Below are 18,359 nucleotides of genomic sequence, written 5' to 3' on the forward strand. Positions count from 1 at the left end.
TGAATGCAGCAGCACAAAATCCCACACAGCAGGGGATGCAGCATGACTGCCAGACTGACCTGAGGTGCTTTGCTGAAAACAAACAAAATGCTTAAGAGTGCTTTTCTTCATTGTTTCACCCTTACCTGCTGTGGCAAATAATTTTTCCAGTCCAGTTATGGACACTTCAGTTATTATTATCAGCCATATTTTCAGAGTGGTTTTTGCCTATTATGTGGAATATAAAACTGCTGTGTTATAAAGAAGCGTTTTAAAAATTTACTTCAGTCTTGTTCCAATGTTCAAAACAAGCTAAAACTTCAATCTGGAATTGTCTTGCTTTTAAGATTGATTTCTGAGAGACTGAAGGTGTGTCGAATTTCATTGTGATGAATTAAGAAGAATTTGGTCTTAGCATTTCTTAAAGATGAGAATTCCTCATACCTGAGAAGCTGAGGATTTTTTGTAGGATTGTGAATTATCTGCTTTAAAAAGTGAAGTGGACTAGCACTGTTCTCAGCTTTGAGATGAAGAGCTGCAATACCTAGGTGATTCAAGGTTCAGATGTGTAATCTACCAAGGGGTATCTCTGAAGAGACAAATAAAAGTTTTTGGGGTTTTTTTTGGTGGTTGTGGTTGGTGGTTTTGGGTGATTGTTTTTGTTTTTATCATTTCTTTGTGTCCTCTTAATCCTAAATTATTATTTCTTTGTACAAATGAGTGAAAATAATTTAAAATATTATCTCTGAAGAAGTCGGCTATGTCTTTACATGTGTCAGCATATCAAAATCAAGGCAGTTTCAAATATATTACTGTTGCATGTAAATAGCCATTGTTCATCCTTGAAGAAACTTCTGCTGGAAGTTAGAGTGTATTTATAGTACAAGGATTAAATTTTCTGTTTTGGGTCTTACTCCTTTATAAAAACCATGAATGTCTCCCCTTTAGAATCTCCAAAATGCAAATGGCAGAGTTGAAAATGTAGAGTAATAATTATGAGCCAGTGTCTTGGGGAGGAAATGATCTTGGTTTTGATATTGAAGAAACTACACATGGAAATGTAGGAAATGTATTTGCATTTGAAAATGTTACTTTGAAATAGCATCTAGGCAATGACAACAGCTACAGTCACTATGGTGTTTTTTACCCTGTATTTTTAGAAGGGTGTTGGTCTGTACCACCAGAGTTTTCATGGCTGAGGTACATTTTTTGGAGAAGTTCAGGAGTAAAGGTTATTCCTCCAAAATACACAAGTAAACAAATGCAGGATGTTCATGGGAGATGGATTCCTTGAAGCTCGTCCTCTGACATGATCCTTGACCTCTGAGGTCTTATTATTTCTGGACTCTGTCATTTATGGGAAAAAAACCCATATTACGTTTTATAAAATTCCTTGTGAAGTTCTACTTTGTTATGTTGCGGTATTAAAGCAATCTGAATTATTGGTCAGAATGATTGCTTCAAAATCCTCTGAGGAGTTAATCATTGTCTTTTATTTGGACTTGACTTCTAATTTAGGTATTAATCCAGAATTTCTGTCTTTTCAAGCAAGTCTTCCTTATGTTGGAACATCTCCTTTTAACTACAGCTTGAATGCAGATTATTTAACATTTATCAAGCATTTTCCTACCAGCAAATTTAATCATTACTGGACTAAAAGTGATTGTTCCGGATTGCAGAAATCTGTTTTCTCCTTTGATTAAAAGCGTGTCTTACTCTTCTTTGCCTTGTCTTTGAAGTACATTTTAGTCTCCTTTCCGTTGAGATGTGTGGGTTTTGTTTTGCTGAAAGGTCACCTCTGGCATGCTGGAGAGATTAGTCAGTGGTTTGCATTGTGTTTTCTGTAGAAGATCATCTTTTTAGGCTATCTCACTGGTCATTTTCAACATCAGACACTATGCAATGAGAACAACTGTGAATCAGCCTGACATTTAGCAATCCAGCAGAGTGGGGGGTTAAAATGAAAAAAAAAATTACAAACATACAGGTAAATAATAGGCTACCTACTTTTTTTTAAAGGCCGTATTTTACCTCTTTTGAGCACTACACATGGAGAATACTACAGGGCTCAAACATTCCTGCTGTCTTCCCTCAGGGTATGTTAAGGAGGTGGTTTTGGTGGGCGTTTTTAATTATTTTATTTTTGGGGGGTTTTGTTTGAATCCTATGAAGTTGAAACTACATGACTTTCTTGTCCCCTTACTTGGCACAGTGAAAGGAAGGAACACAGCTCTTCTCACACAGATGAATTCTAAGGCTGTTCAGTAAGACAGTAGACCTACAGTTTGCTTTTATTATTGTGCGTCTTTTATTTTGTGAGTTACTGTTGTTAATATAGCTCCCTACTGCTTCGTGTCCCGGCATCTTCATTTGATTACCTTTAATGTGTAGCATTTTTACTTAAAGAAGGAATTAATAGTTTTATTAACCAGCAGAGTCTCATAGGTATCAGGGCTGTGACCACACATCAGTTTGCTGACAGTTAATTGCAGAGCTGTCTCCAGAGAGTTTTACACAGAGTGCTTAATGCAGCATCTAAGCCTGCAGCATGTCTTAGGTGTACTTATGTTTTGTGAGGGGAGCCGCTTTCCCCATAGGCGTGAAAGGATCTTGTGAGGATGCATATGATGACGTGGGTTTGGAGCCAGGCTAGGCAACAGCTGAATTTTCTTTACATGTTAGAAAGGAATTCTGTCTCTGCAGTCAGTCAATACTGCAGGCTGAGGATCAAGCCCATGTAATACTACACCTGGCAACTGGTATGGCAGTGAAGAAATGCTCCTGTCAAAGGAAGCAGTGTGTGTGGTTGTAATAAAAACAGATGTGGCAGACTGGAAACTTTGAGGCTTGGCACTTTGTTCCTTTTCATTTTCTTGTGGTGTTGCTGATGTATTTTTTTACATTTATTTTATTTCCAAAGAGATGTAAAATGTTAGCAAACAGAAGAATATTTATTTTAAATAAAATCTGAAATAAATTGTTATAGGTCCTTATTGATTTTTGTTGAGATGCCAGCTGCACTCATCTTATTTCAGATGAAGTGATTACCAGTATAAGCTTATGGTATGAAGGAGGTATTAGTTCACAGAATAATGGAATTCTGCTTACCATTTGCAGATGTTCTGATTCTTCATTTGGTACTTTAACTTGTAACCACTCTCTTTTTTGGATAGCTAGAAATCTGTGAGAGAAACTACAGCAAGATTACTTTGTCATTAGATACTTGATATGACAATATTAGGAGAAGGGGAAGGAGAAAATGGTGTTTAGCTCTGTTTCCATGAAGATTCAAACCCTTTGGTGGTGTTCTGAAGTACCAACAACCCCAAAATAAATTGCAGCATTGGAATTGCAGTATCAAAATTTATTTTGATATGGATGTATTTTGGAGTAGTAATGTATAGCAAGTTTTTGTAAGGCTTCAAGCCCCTGCCCCCTTCTTTCTTAATTTCTCTCACTACAAAACTGAAGATAAGAGCCTAAATATCATTAGGAGCTGGTGCCTTGTGTAGAATAGTTTTGAACAGAAGGAAAGAGGGTAATTGATAACCTAAAGCAAACAGCAAGAGATCTGCCTTGCTGTCACAAGTCTGCTGCATCTCTGAGAAAGCTTGCTGTGCTATTAGAGTCACAATGTGCTCAGTAAGGAAATCTTCTTGGGAAAAAATATCTTTTTGCAATTACTTGAAAGCAATAAGCAGATGCGTATTCTCCGATGCATTTTCAAAAATTACAGAAGTTTAAGAATTTTGATCAAAACCAGTTTGTTTCATTACTTGAGGAGCTTTTCTAAGCCAAGCTCTAAGTTCTCCTCATGTTGCTGTTGTGTAGCTGAAGCCTAGAGCATGAAGATGACAGAACTCGGTTCTCACAACTGTAAATAAAGCTGGAGGAAGGTTGTGGATGTGCAGGAACCGATTGTCTGACGTTAGCAGCAGATCAATGCACAACAAATGTGAATAGCACTGGATGGGTGCTGAACACATGTAGGCACGCCTTCCATCCTGCCGTGCAGAGATGATCCAGAGAGCTGTGTTGATCCAGTCAGCCTGTTTGCTGAGCCTCTTGCATCCATCATGCTTAAACCCCTAAGGGCCTGGGGCTAAATAGCAAAGCTAAAGAGGAAATAGGCCTGTTCTAGCCTGTCAGAAGAATTGAAATCCCTTTGCTGGCAATGGGGGATGAAAAGTTACAAATTAAGCCTGTGCATTGCTAAGGAAACTTCTCAGTCCAAGCACCAGTCTGGCAGTGAGACTCCACCACCTGGGCTGGGATCAAACCTCCTTTGCAGAGACACCCCCACACTCACACAGACCTTGGTCTGAGAGAGATCACCTCTGGTTTGCACCCTGGTGATTCTAACCTTGGTCTGAGAGAGATCACCTCTGGTTTGCACCCTGGTGATTCTAACCTTGGTCTGAGAGAGATCACCTCTGGTTTGCACCCTGGTGATTCTAACCTTGGTCTGAGAGAGATCGCCTCTGGTTTGCACCCTGGTGATTCTAACCTTGGTCTGAGAGAGATCACCTCTGGTTTGCACCCTGGTGATTCTAACCTTGGTCTGAGAGAGATCACCTCTGGGTTGCACCCTGGTGATTCTAACCTTGGTCTGAGAGAGATCGCCTCTGGTTTGCACCCTGGTGATTCTAACCTTGGTCTGAGAGAGATCACCTCTGGTTTGCACCCTGGTGATTCTAACCTTGGTCTGAGAGAGATCACCTCTGGGTTGCACCCTGGTGATTCTAACCTTGGTCTGAGAGAGATCACCTCTGGTTTGCACCCTGGTGATTCTAACCTTGGTCTGAGAGAGATCACCTCTGGTTTGCACCCTGGTGATTCTAACCTTGGTCTGAGAGAGATCACCTCTGGGTTGCACCCTGGTGATTCTAACCTTGGTCTGAGAGAGATCGCCTCTGGTTTGCACCCTGGTGATTCTAACCTTGGTCTGAGAGAGATCGCCTCTGGTTTGCACCCTGGTGATTCTAACCTTGGTCTGAGAGAGATCGCCTCTGGTTTGCACCCTGGTGATTCTAACCTTGGTCTGAGAGAGATCACCTCTGGTTTGCACCCTGGTGGTGATTCTAACCTTGGTCTGAGAGAGATCACCTCTGGTTTGCACCCTGGTGATTCTAACCTTGGTCTGAGAGAGATCACCTCTGGGTTGCACCCTGATGATTCCAACCACATTAATCGCTTCATCTGCAAATGAGATGATGAGTGCAGCTGGCATCTCCACTCACGGGCATGATCCCTTACCAGCGTACAGCATTTCTCCCCAGCAGCATTCGTGTGTATCTTACTTCAGTGACTCATAAATAATCATGTTCTTTTAGCTGCAAATTAAGTGGCTAATGACTGAGGTTTTTCTGGGCAGCATACTGATAGATTATGTATGGTTAGTACTGTTAACATTGTTTTGTGCTTGTGGGGGTTTATTCCCCCAAAACCTGTACTTGTAGGTCTTAGAGATTATTTTTTTTTTAATGATTAATTTGGTAAGACTTCCCTATCATCTTTCTCCTTGGATTACTGGTAGAAATTTTCTTCCTGCTGTTTGTTACGTACCTCCCTGAAGGATACTAATCGTTTTATGTATGTACCTTTCCTTGAAAATATAACTAGGTTACTTTGGCAACCAGCCGTATGTTCTGGAGAACAGATTTATTATTTTTATAGAAGCCTCTCACCCCCAGAGACAGGAACAGTGATCCTGAATGTCTCCATGGGTAAAAATCAATGGATCTTTACTTATTTGTATATATGCTCCAATGTAGTTTTCTGTTGCCCTGAGTTTCTTTTCATGATAGAGTTCACCTGAGTCTGAGCATCTATTTTGGTCGCTACGATTAAAAGGTGTCCCTCCTAATGCGTACCTGTTGCATGGCTGTGTAACTGTGCTCTCATTTTGTGATAGCATGGGCATTCTAATTTTTGTGACCACATCCATTTAGTCTTGCATGGTGAATTATTCTGGGAGTCCACATTGCAAATTGCCAAGTCTGGCATTCCCTTCTCTATCAGGTCCTTTTGCCCACTAAGGAATAGCTACACCTTACTGATTAGTTTATCAAGACAGACTGTACATTATTGCTTATAAACTAAGTTGCTCTGGGATAATAATGCTTCTGCGCTGTCGATGAATGAGTAAAAATTTGAACATTACCTTCACATATATATGTGCATGTGAGGCACAGGCTTTTCCCATGCCCCTTGCCATCAGATGCTACTCATTTTCTCTTGTTTGGACAGCGTACAAAATAGCATACCCTGGAGACAACAGGGCTGTGTTGTGAATTCCTGTTCCTAGCCAGCCCCTGGAAAATGTTTTGGTTTGGAATATGGGAAGAAACGAAGCTGTGGGGAAACGGTGTTTGTCCCTGGTTAAAGAAAGAGCTACCTTGCACGCTGTGAGATGGGCTGATACATACATTGTGTGAATCCAGAGTATGAGGAGACGTTCACCAGTGTACTGTATTTTTCCTCACTAGCAAAAATAAACTATTCTGTTTCAATGCCATTTCCCAATTTTTGATATCCTTCTTGGCTCATTTCCCAAACAACTCTGAGCTGGGAATGTCTTTCATTCCCGCTGCCCGTGTTGTTTGTTCTGGCTACTGGATCTTTTCCATTTCTGGGAGATGCTGCATCTCTCTGTTTCTCTGCCAGACTAATTCTTTTTTGCTCCAGTGGGCTTTGTGCTTGGAGCAGAGAGTGCAAAATGCCTGGTCAGAAGTGTTACAGTTTCAGGGAAGGTAGATGGTGAATTTCCAGGCTATTTCTATTTTGGGTTTTGTTTGTTTCCTTTCTTCTTACTGTTATATACTAATAGTTTTTTTTTTAGTTTTTCTCTCTGTACTCTCTTCCAATATAGAAATAACATTTTTCAAAAATCCTCCAAGGTCCCATGAGGAAACAGTAACCAGTCTTTCATTTCTTTGTGTAGGCACACACTCAGAAGGGCAGAGGGCACAGCCATCCTGTCAGTGCAGCACAGAGAACAGTGAAATATCAGTAGAGGATTTGTTTCTTCCTGCCATCCTAACTTTTTTTCTTTGTTGATATTAAAGCATAAGTTATTCTTAATGCGGTTCTTCCTTAAACATTCCTTGTACGCTGATAGGCTCAGCAGAGGTTTGGTCACCGGGGAATGGATGACTCAGGCTTTTAGACTCTGAGTCAACAGTCACAATGAGTAGATTCATATACTTTTGGCATGTAAGTACAAGCTGGTGCTTCATTTCACTGTGTTTTGTCGATGAATTTTTCCAGAGTTAATTCAGACATTCTGAAGCATTGAGGAGCAACATAACCTGTGGTCTGCTTGGGCGTAGGTTATGGTGGAAAGTGAGTTGATGTTGTTACCTGCTCTCACGATGCTACATTTGCAGTTAAGGAAACAGCCTCAGAACGCCTTCCATGCTTGTGTTTTTATCAGTTTCTCTTTGAGGGGCATGCCTATACTACCTAACAAACTTGTTTAAATATATAGCATACTTTCCTAACTGCGTAATGTTTCACTTTGTCCACTTTGTTTCTTTGAAGACCTAAGGTGCTGATAGTAAAATTGTTGAAAGGGCGATAATGCAGCATGGGGCTGTGGAGCTTGCCAGGCTGTGAACAGGATATAACAAGCTTCTATTCTTTGGCATCAGCTTAAAAGTAGTCCTTTTGTTTTGTTAAGCTTTTAATTTGGGCTGTTTTGAAGGGAAGTGATGTACTGTGGCTCAAACTGGCAACTTCTGTGTTCTTTACTGGGATAACTTTATTGAATATCCTCTCTGACTGAAAGGAGAGTGGTGAACAACACTAGTCCAGTGTCACAGTAGAGATAAATAACACTGTTATCGAAGTAGATGCAGGTTTCATTTAATTTCATTTATCCTCTGCACCAGTGTTTCCCGAAGAGTTCTGATGCTTTGTGCTGATCCTCCCTACTGGAGATATGCAGATGAGTTATTTTTCTGTCAGCTCTGTCCAATGAAAGTCAAGATCGTGCTGCTAGGCCACCTTTTTACAGGAAAAATAATCTAATGACTGGATTGCAGTACTGTCATGGAAATAAATTGCCTCCTATGTTCAGATAGCAGCAAGGTGGTGACCACTTAGTGCAAATCTTCTTCCTATTGTTAATGGTTTCTCAGTAGCATAAAAGCCTGTGCTCTTGGCAGCTAAAAGATTTAGTCACATCTAGATAATGTATTTGAGACAAGACACAGCTAGATCAAATGATTATTTGTGAGGGTTTTGCCTCGATTCATCATGCGGTAGTACATTTTCCAAGAGTTCGGCTGCAGAGCTCCTACCAGAGACACTGATAAGGTTTTTTGGGGGTCTGATTTTGTTTTTCCTAGGTGTCTCTGTGTGTCTTTGTTTTTCTCACTTTTGTTGCATTCTAGTGAGTTGTGAGCCAGCTAGCCTTCCTGTGTGGTAGGTGTGAAAAATTGGACTGTCTCTCTGTTCCAGCCTCTGGTGAACATGAGCTCTCTTGCCATTCCTCTGAAACTGTGCTACATTCTAAAAAGATGATTATGGAGTGCAGTATTTAAGGGTTGTATGGTGGCATGAGGTCAGGTTCTGTGGGGGGAACTGGCTGTATTTGGAAATCTCAGTGATCTGCTACTACTCGTGATCAGCTTTAGAGAGGACAAAGTCAAATAGCGTCAGAAGGTGTCTGCTGAGCCTTTTGTGCTTTGACAACTGCTTTGCACGACGTCTACTGTAATTTTTAAGATGATGTCAAGTAGTGTTAGTATTCAGTCATTTTAATAAGGCAGTGAGTCTTAGCAGCAAAGACTTGCTGGCAACTCGCTGTTTGAGCCTGGTGCTGTTACATCAGCTCTTTTGTGAAGGCTTCATCATGCACAAACTTTTATGCTTATCCCACTTTTTCCGCCAAATTAAAATAGGGGTCAATTTGAAACTATATACCAGGAGATTTCATTGGCAATTTGGGCTAAAGCAAAAACTTTAATCTCTGAAGGTTAGATTTAATTGTCTCCCTGCCTCTCTTAACTGTAATAAAAGAGTAGTGAAAAAGCTTCAGCTAGTTTTCCTTTTATTTACTCCAGCAGCAGGTTCGAGCCCAAAGGAAAAAAAAAAAGGTGTAAAACAAGCTGACTTGGCCTTTTGTATGTATCAGAGCTTTTGTAGCATTGGTTTCTCATCAGACCAAGCTTGCTTGCTGTGAGGATAATCTGACTCACCTTTTGGAAAGGTAAAGGTCAGCTGCACTTGAGGAAGCCCCTGGTAGGCAATGCAGGCTCATAAAAATACTCTCAGCTCTTTCTTGACAGTTACCTTCTCTGGACCATGGTCTTGTCTTTGCTTGCCTCAGGCTTCTGGGAGCCCAGGATAGTTTATTGCCCTGCAGAAAGCACTGGGTAGATCCCACAGCAGTGTTCACTGCTGTATATTCCTGTGTGTGTATGTGTATATATATATATATATATATATATATATATATATATATATATATATATTTATATTTATTTATATATATAAAATACATATATATTTCAATGCATGGCTCATTAATCTGTGTCCCTTCTGTGGAGTAGCTGATGATGCGTTTATTTATTTCTTCCTTCCTTCTTTTTCTTCAGTGCTTTGACCCTTTCATTTTGAAGGCATAAGGTGTGGAAGTGTAAAGAATGATCTCATGGTAAGGGACTCTGAGTCCAGGATAAAAGTGAATTATTAGAACAGAATTTCTCTCTGAGGTAGAATGGGTTTTAAGAATGATGCCACATAGGCAGAATGCATTTCTCATTTGTATACCCTGACAAAAGAATTGATTGTTGCTGCCTGCTTTTAGGTATGTAGATTTATACCTGACAACTAGCTCTAAGTTCACAAGTAGTAACAAATGATAGAAACCAGCTTAACCACTGGTAGCAATTAGCTGTTTTAGAATGTGTTTGAAAAGGTTGTGTAACTGGGGAAATTGTCAGACAAGAGAAGATCCAATCAGGCTGCTAAAAGAGATTTTGTGGGCAAATGAAATGAGTACTTCGGTAAAATTCCTTACTATTGCAGCGTATGCGCGTGCACACTGGTGGGCTGGGGCTGATGAGCCTCTGGCAGGGAGCTTTGCAGAAGCTGCAAATGTTTTCAGTGGAAAGGAGACCTCAGCTCAGTTCTGTGGCATGTGACTTCCTATTTCGGTAGGTTACTTCCAAGGGACTTCCTCTGTTAAATGGACTCGTCTCTGGAGATTTAATCTGGAGCTGGAGCGTGGTCTGCTTTGTCCTGTGCCTCTGACAGCACTTTCCTGGAGTTTGCTTTGGAGTATTTCATTTTTATTTTGCACTGTCTCCAGCGTGCAAGGATCTAGTGGCTGCTACCCGTGATCGGAAGCTGAGCACGTTTGTCCAGGTCTCAGTGGTGCATCCAGCAGAGCACATTGCCGCGCGGTATTCGAGCACTGAAATCGTGGAGGTGAGCGTCTTCCTTACTCAATTAACATGCTGATTGTTCCATTGCTCATTTCTTCCTTAGAAAGTGAGTTAGGAATAAAACAAGTTGGTGCATAGTGCTAGGTAAGACAAGCACACCCTGGCAGTTAGTAAAGCATACTGAAGTGTGCTGTAGTTCTTGGCATTTAAGCAGGATCAACAGAAATTCACTTGGCTTCTCATGAAAGCTCTGTTGTTCCAAGTGGAGGCATGGAGAATATTCCAATTCTCCAGACACAGGTTTAGAATGAAACAGGGAGTAGTTGCTCTCATGAAGGGACAAGGCAATGCAAAGTAAAACTTAATTAAGAGTATAGTGAGTTTGGAAAGTATTTTTAAATGCAGAAAAGCATAGGTGTATTACATGGTCTGTTATCCTATTTGGTTTTTGTTCTATTTTTTCCATTAAAGAGCTGATGCTTTTGCAATTTGAAAAATATTACCCTAGATCTATAATTTGGGAAAGAAATGTGTGTATGTAATGTCTGTGACTTTACATGTAAGACTTAGTAATTGGTACCATACGTGACAACAAAAGTCATCTGAGGCTGCTTTGCTAGTCCTGACTTTGCCCTGTAAGCATTGGTGTCAGAAACAGCAAAAATGGTTCAGAGAAAATGAAGGGTGAGCAATGTAGATGTAACTTGCTTAACTTACAGGGGAGATTCATTAAGAGCAGGAAAGTCTCATTGTAAACACACACATGATTTCACCAGAGGCTTGTTTTAACTCTTAAATACAATGAGAATATTTCATGAGGTCTTTGTGTGATTACTTTCAACCAACTACTAATTAAATTATTATGGTTTCAGCCCTCAACCATCCTGAAACTGCTTAATTCAAATATCTTGTATCTGATCAGGATGTCTCATTGCAGACTGTCTGGAATGATGTTGTGCAAAAGATGGATAGATAACTATGTATTTTTTTAAATAGAAGTTGATGCATTTCCTAATACAATGTCCTAGACCTCAATAAATTCCTGAATTTGTTTTATCAAGGTTCTTGGCTTTGTAGTCAAGCTTTGGTGGAGGGCAAGGCAGGGTCACAGAAAGTTAATCCATAAGATAAATTACCTTTGTCGTGCACAAGCCTTTTTTTTTTTTTTTTTTTAATTACTTAATGGAAAATTTAATCATACACACTGGTAATCTTTGGCAATTAGGTGTAATTAAACATGAAGAAATTATAAACAATGTTTTGTATTATTCATTTAATTGTACATCTTTAGCTATGATATAGTTAGTTCTGTGTACAGCTTTTAAGTGTAATCATAATGTTTCAAAGCACAGGAATTTTATTTTATAGCAGTACAGCCTAAAGAGGAATATTTCAATCCCCTCTCCACAAAATCAGTATCCTTAATGTAATACTGAGAGTCTCTGTAGCATTTCTATACACTTAGTATTGTGGCTTAATGAAGATTGCTCTTTTTTGTATGTGTGTGCATGTTAAATCCTTAGTTCATCTAAATTAAGATGAAATTTTGGTACTTTCAAAACGTGTTGAGGGAGTAAGAAAGGTTTTTTGGTTATTATAGGTTGTATTCCAGAACCTGGTACTGGCTGAGCTGTTTAAAAATGTGATAGCAGGCTCTGCCTCTGAAGCACTTCATATCCTTCCCAGTTAAAAAAACTTTCCAGGAAGTTCTTGTAGTTTTGTTTGGGTTTTGCTTGTTTGTTTTTAGCTTTCCTGATAAAGTTTTAAGGCTGTTTGTTTTTTCTCTTTGATTGGGTAATAAAACTGAGCTGTTTCCATCTCTCTGCTGTAGACAGCTGGCACCCTCTGGGTTTCTGTACCTCCACAGTGACACCCTTCACATTGCTCAGCTGTCCTTACTGAGTGTTTGCCCATGTTGCACAGGGTACAAAAGATCCTCTGTTTCTGACTGCTGTGACCTTCCCACCGGAATACCCCATCTATGAGGAAACTGAAATAAAACTCACGGTCTACGATGTCAAAGATAAATCCCAAGACACGGTAAGCGCTTTGCTTCAGTCCTTGCACAGATCTGACTGAGGAATGAGTTTCTTGCTGTGTTGTTCTTCGGCTCTCATTAGCAAACTGGGGAGATGGTTTGATGTCAAATTGGTTTTGTTGTTCTCTTGTGCCTAAAATCTACTTCATCTGTTGTTGATATGTTAGAGACTAGAGAAAGAGAACCATGCACTTAAGGTGGGCTTTTTGCTATTGGCTTTTTAACTGGTTACATGAGTCAGCACAGGTATTCCTGGCAAAGAAAAGACTGCTCTCTTGTGCTTTTTGAGAGCAGAGAACACATGGAATAGACTCTGATAGCACTGCTGTGAATAACTTTTCAGAAATATATTTCTGATAATATTTTACTTCTCTGCATAAACCAGAATGACAGTAGAGCCTGTAACTTGGGAGAGAGCTACTCCTATTTAATCTCTTGGGTGGTGATACCTGCAGCTTTCTGTTGCTGCTTTTGTTCTTGATTTGTAGCAGTCCAAACTCTACAGCTAAAGGTGAATCATTTGGGGTTCCAGTGTTGTACACTCTTGAGTACAGAGTCAGCTTTTTATTCTTGGGAGTTACTCACTTGGGCTGATACATGGAGGTCAGAGGAACAATCTGAGTGGTTAAACTGCCAAATAAAGAGCTTGAGTACTATTTGATGTGTTCCAGATAATCCAAGACAGCCTTAGGCAAGGACTAAGCCTTTGTCTTAGCCTAGGACAGAGCTAGATGTCATAACAGGACCTGTGGGAGATGTGTATTTTTCTTCTGCAGCAGGCTGGAGTCCAGCTGATTAGTTTGCTCTCAGCCATCAAGAATGGCCACGTTGACACCTGTGTTGAATTGACTGAATTGCTCTGTAGTTGGCACCCAGCATGATGAAAGCAAGTGCAAGCTTCTGTCCTGGCTGTATATATGTTCATTATCTAGAAGAAGGTAATCGAGGACATGATTTGAAGCTTGAGACTGTCTTTGAGCTGCTTACAAAAGTAAAGTTCTGTGTTTTGAGAACTTGTAATTTTTTCAGGTAGAAAATTATTGATCTATTTGTTTAAATTTTCAACCTTTGTGAGCCGGCAGGTTGCTTCTGTCCCCTCACTGTGCTCTTTCATGGGAATATGTGGAGTGTCTTAAGCATCAAATCTGAATTTCTTCTCTGTTTAAGAAGGGAAGGGACATGTATATGCATTTTATAATGTATATATTTTAAATTTGGTGTTGGATTAGACTACAGGGACTTAAAATGGGATCTGCTGTTTCTTCAATAGAGTTGTCACCTGTGGACAGGTAACAGGCATTGAGTTAATGGAGTTGGACTTTGTCCTTCCCTTCCAGTTTCATTTTGACTGACAGATGCTGGAAAATAATATCCTATCAGTAAGTGATAAAAGTGAACTGGGTTGGTAGTACTTTTCCCTGTGTTACTGCTTTTCTAGCTCCAGGCTCCTCTACTGCCACTTATGAAAGAGAAGATCTACCCTAGAGAACTAATAGAACTTGATAAGCTTTTTGCAAACCTGTAAGGACTTTCTGTAACTGTTCCTTACAATTGTAGTTCAGGACTAGAGTCTCTCCCAGGGAATCCCACTGATGTAGCTTGTAAATCACGAGATAATACCTTTCTCTTTTGTCGTAGCATTTGTATTGTTCCTATGTGAAACATTCTAGATCTGTGCTGTAGGACCTTTTTGTGGGGGCAAGTATTGATCTCATCTCTGATTTACATACATTTAGCATTTTTTACTACTCAACCATTTTAAGCTGGATGTAGGCAATAAAAAATTAAATAAGATGTAAGATTTACATCAAGATGAGCTGCAGCATATGTGAATGACCCCAGGCTACCCTAGTTGCAACTTCGTCTGTGGCAATATTTCCACTTCTGTTTACATCCCAGAATCTCAGTCATGCTATAACTTGACTTTCTTACCTGTAATTAATTAGAAACCATCATGCTTTCTATTAGTTTGGGTGATTTTTTTTCAAGTCTGGATGTTTATGTAGGCTCATAAGAGTCAGGTTAAAATGAGCTATAATTTGATATCATTACCAGCATAGCTGCAACAGCACGGATCTCCATGCTTGGAGATCAAACCAAACAAACTGGATATGTCCCTTTGGCAGTGAAACTGCTCCCAGGGCTGTGGTGTCACAGCTCTGATTCTCCAGTCTGCAGCAGAGCTGGCTTTCCTGTTCCTCAAAAAGTGCTGCCACGTATTACAGCTGCCAAATGTAGTCCCACCATTCCTCCAAACGGACAGGTAATCCAGTTTTGGGTGGGGGGGAATCCAGGCCTGCTAGGCATGCCCTGCTCTTCCAGGCTGTGCTCCAGAGCAGATGTGAGCTCAAATCATTGGGCATTTGTAGCAGAAATAAACCTTGGATTGGACTGTGAGCTGTTCTGCAGAAATCGTGTTACAGCAATAATTCCCACAGCATCAGGGCTGTGCTACTGCTTGCCTCAGTTAATGAGCTCAAAGTAGTTAATATCTCTTGTCACAAATAAATACTTTAACTTTTCTTATTTATTTTGATGCAACTATAGGAAGTGAATTCTGTGCATGAATTAAACTCAGCAGGATTTTACTACCAAAAATAGAAGACTGTAGAGAAGGTGGGAAAAGGGCAGTGAGTACATCACTGGGTAAAGCATTTTCTTGGGTTTTGTTAAACCTGGCTCTGACTATACAAGAGAATTTGCTCTCATTTTCAAATCTGCTGGAATTTTACTATAATAGAAAACTAACTAAATACTTCTTGAGTTGTGCACACAAGTGATAATATTAAAGTGAAAGAAGATGCTCCTCATTGAGAAACAACCAGAATTTATTTTTGGCCTGCTCTTTAAAAAAAAAAAAAAATTCTTGAAAATTACCTTTCAATGCTAGTATTCCTGTACCAGAAAGCTTTTAGTTGCTTCACTCTTGACTGTCACTTCACTTCCATTATGTAAGAAGTATGGTTTAATTATATTGAAATACTGTGCAGCTGGGATCACATTCACTCTGCTTGACACCCGGAATGTTCTGACCGCACTTCTCACTTTTTATGCTTCTCTGTCTGATGTTGATCATAATTATGTCTTGGCTGTGTCAGATTTTCTGTTATTGCGGCTTTTTAGGTTGATGAAAGGGGGGTTTTTGTTTGTTTTGACTAGTCTTTCTAAGTTAGTGTAAGTTTTCACGTAAATAGAAACTTTTAAGAAAGACTATGGTATTCCCAGTTCACTTAGATATACTCAGAACAACGTAGCTGAAATGCTTATGAAATATCCTTTAAATATTTCCAGCGAAGCCACGCATACAGATCGGTGGGTAATGCCATATTGTGAGAAATGTATAGTGACATCTGTTTCTACATCACAAAGATTTTTCTTCTCATATTGCTGTGGGCAAATTTATGTTTTGCTGGCTTGAGCTACACTGTCTTTAGGATTTTATAAAGTTGGGTTTTGTTGTAATGCTGGGGCTGTACCTGTTCTATGTCATTGTCAAATAAGATCAGAATTATAGGCTTATAAATCGTTGAAAAATTACCTCTGTCCCACTTTTGCACAGGCATGCTGTTCTTACCTTTCTTATAGGCATGTAGGTTAGCCCAGTTTGGTCTGGCAAGATTTAGAGCTGAAGCTGGGCTCATTCTCTGGGACAATACTGCATAGCACGAGTCAGGTACCACTGCTGCATGGCAGAGCCACAGAGAATACAAAGCTGATGGTTTTGTGTTCCACTGAGAGAAGTCTACTCAGTGTGGACTCCTCCTCCTCCTCTGCTCCTCATCTGGGAGGCAGTGGGTGTTGTTCTTTGTTTGGAATATGTCTATCCTGCAGCAAGAATTAACCTCATACCCAGTGAGTTGGCCACTTCTTTTTCATCCACACATGGACAAGTGCTGGGAACAGAGGCAGGAGCAACTTTCTGTACCTGCTGGGAACTTTCTATATCTGATCTTTGCGTCATCCCTTCAAAGATAATCTCCTTTGGATGGATATTACTATTGGAATTCATGTGCGGTACTGAAAGTTACACACAGCCACTCCAGTGTTATCTCCTGAGGGCAAGGAGAAACTGGATGTATAAAATGCTGCTAAAATATTGCATTTGACAGTCCGGTCTCCCTTTTTTTACTCCCCAAATTTCATCTTAATCACTCAGAATAAAATTCGACTCATTTGATAATCTTAGAAGTAGTGGGGCTAGAAGTTCTGTTTTTGATATGGGAATATATCTTGTAAAGTGGCAATTTAAGATTACTCAGGCTTTAAATAACTTGTCTTTTAACTCTTGGGGTTTAAATTTTCTATTAAACCTGTTCACTGGGAATGATATTTTGCAAAAGGCTTTGCTTTGTGTGTTTCTTGATTTTGCAAGCGCCCCTGTTAAAATTGAATCCTGCTGGGGTGAGCTGGAAAATGAGGCCTGTCCATCACGACAGAGGCGTTTTGAGTTAAGCCAAATCTGAAGTGACAGCGTTCTGTGTTCCCTTGTGGGCACTGATCCCTGTTACACCACCACCACCATGCAGTTTGGTCCTTGTGCCTTTGCCATCTCTGCTGAGGGGACACTGGAGCACCAGGAGTGCTGCAGGGCAGCGTGTAAAATGCATTGGCAGAGATCAATGTGAAATCTCTACCTCGCCTTCCCGTTCTCTGCCTGCACCACAGTGCACACAGTCCCTCATTCCTGCGAATGCTAAAAATACCAAAACAGTTTATCTTCAAAAGCTGAAGCAAAGTGGTATACTTTGTTTAAAGACAAAAACACCTAAGTCTTCCCTTTATCAGTTGTGTTCCCTGCTGTCTCTGCAGGATTTGCAGAGAAATATTGCCTTAAACTAGAAACTCCTATTATCTCATTCTCCGTAATAGAGCAGTACTGTAGTCTGCTACAGTCCTACCCACAGAAGTACTTGCATTAAAGCTTTAGATGTTCATCTTTCTCTGCAAAATCATCTATTTTTTTCATAAATATATATCTGATGATAGATTTAGTTTTCCTTTTGCATCAGGCTAGATGTTCTTACTAAACATCATTATTAGGAGGAGGAGAGGAACGTCTTTTGATTCTTCGAGGCACCTGCATGTTGAATCCCCCTAAAGTATTATTGTCATTTGTTTCTGTATTTTTTAAAAGTCTTGGATGCAAAAAGGGAAAGTCAAACTACTGACTTTTCTTTGGGTTTATATTGATATAAATTCTTTCTTTGAAGTGGCTGAGCTACAAATAGGTTTCATATATCTTAGTCTATCTGTAAGAGAATTGAGGAGAAGTGTCAAGACTGGTCAAGTTACAGTTATAGGCTTAAAGTCCATTTGTAGCCTTACTGCTCTTTGCACCTCACCTTTGAAAATTTAGTGGGAGGATTTGGTTTTGCAAAAATCTTTCTCCCTTTGAAACTATCTACTACTTTTTCTCCTACCCTTTTATTACTTCTTTTTCTTTTCTTATTGAGGAAAACTCCTCCCTCTTCCTGTATCTTCAGGGAAAATTGTAACCTACTGTTTGTTAATTTTCTATTTTCTTTTCCTTTTCCACCTGCTCTGCCAATCAAATGTTATTTGCTGCCTCACATCAGGCAAAGGTTTGTTCTAAGAGCTGACATTTGGGCAAAGGTTTGTACAAGTACCTAGCAATGAGACTAATGGTATTCTCTGAGAGTTTAAAGGGTTGCCTTGAAAATTGCTTAGGAAGAAAAGAACGAATTAGTAAATGATTGCATTTTCCTGGAAATTTTACTGGACAAGGCACTGGAGGAGCTGCTCATCCCTCAGGAGGGATGGCTGGTGCTGGATACTGAAGCCCTCCTAGGGAGCCCAGGCACCACAGGGGTGAAGGATTTCCTTGAGCTAAATGCAGCAACATGGAAATGTTAGAGTCACTTCAAGGATGAGATTTGTTTGTTCTCATTGGTCATTTTTTATTTGTTGTCAGTTTTTCATTTCTTGAT

The 18,359-nt window shown here is 39.9% G+C and overlaps 1 protein-coding gene across 1 annotated transcript in view; it reads left to right on the plus strand.

The window, feature by feature from the left end:
* The window catches only part of INPP4B (inositol polyphosphate-4-phosphatase type II B), a 211,284-nt gene that overhangs the window by 84,984 nt on the left and 107,941 nt on the right, over positions 1-18,359 (plus strand). Inside the window, exons 4-5 of the mRNA XM_054283822.1 lie at positions 10,298-10,416; positions 12,297-12,413. Coding sequence (XP_054139797.1) covers positions 10,298-10,416; positions 12,297-12,413 — 236 coding nt within the window. The remainder of the gene's footprint in view (positions 1-10,297; positions 10,417-12,296; positions 12,414-18,359) is intronic.

The sequence above is a fragment of the Melozone crissalis genome, unplaced genomic scaffold (genome assembly GCF_028551555.1).
Source record: "Melozone crissalis strain CALT ecotype California unplaced genomic scaffold, PUWL_Pcris_2 ptg000039l_1, whole genome shotgun sequence".
Taxonomy (NCBI): domain Eukaryota; kingdom Metazoa; phylum Chordata; class Aves; order Passeriformes; family Passerellidae; genus Melozone; species Melozone crissalis.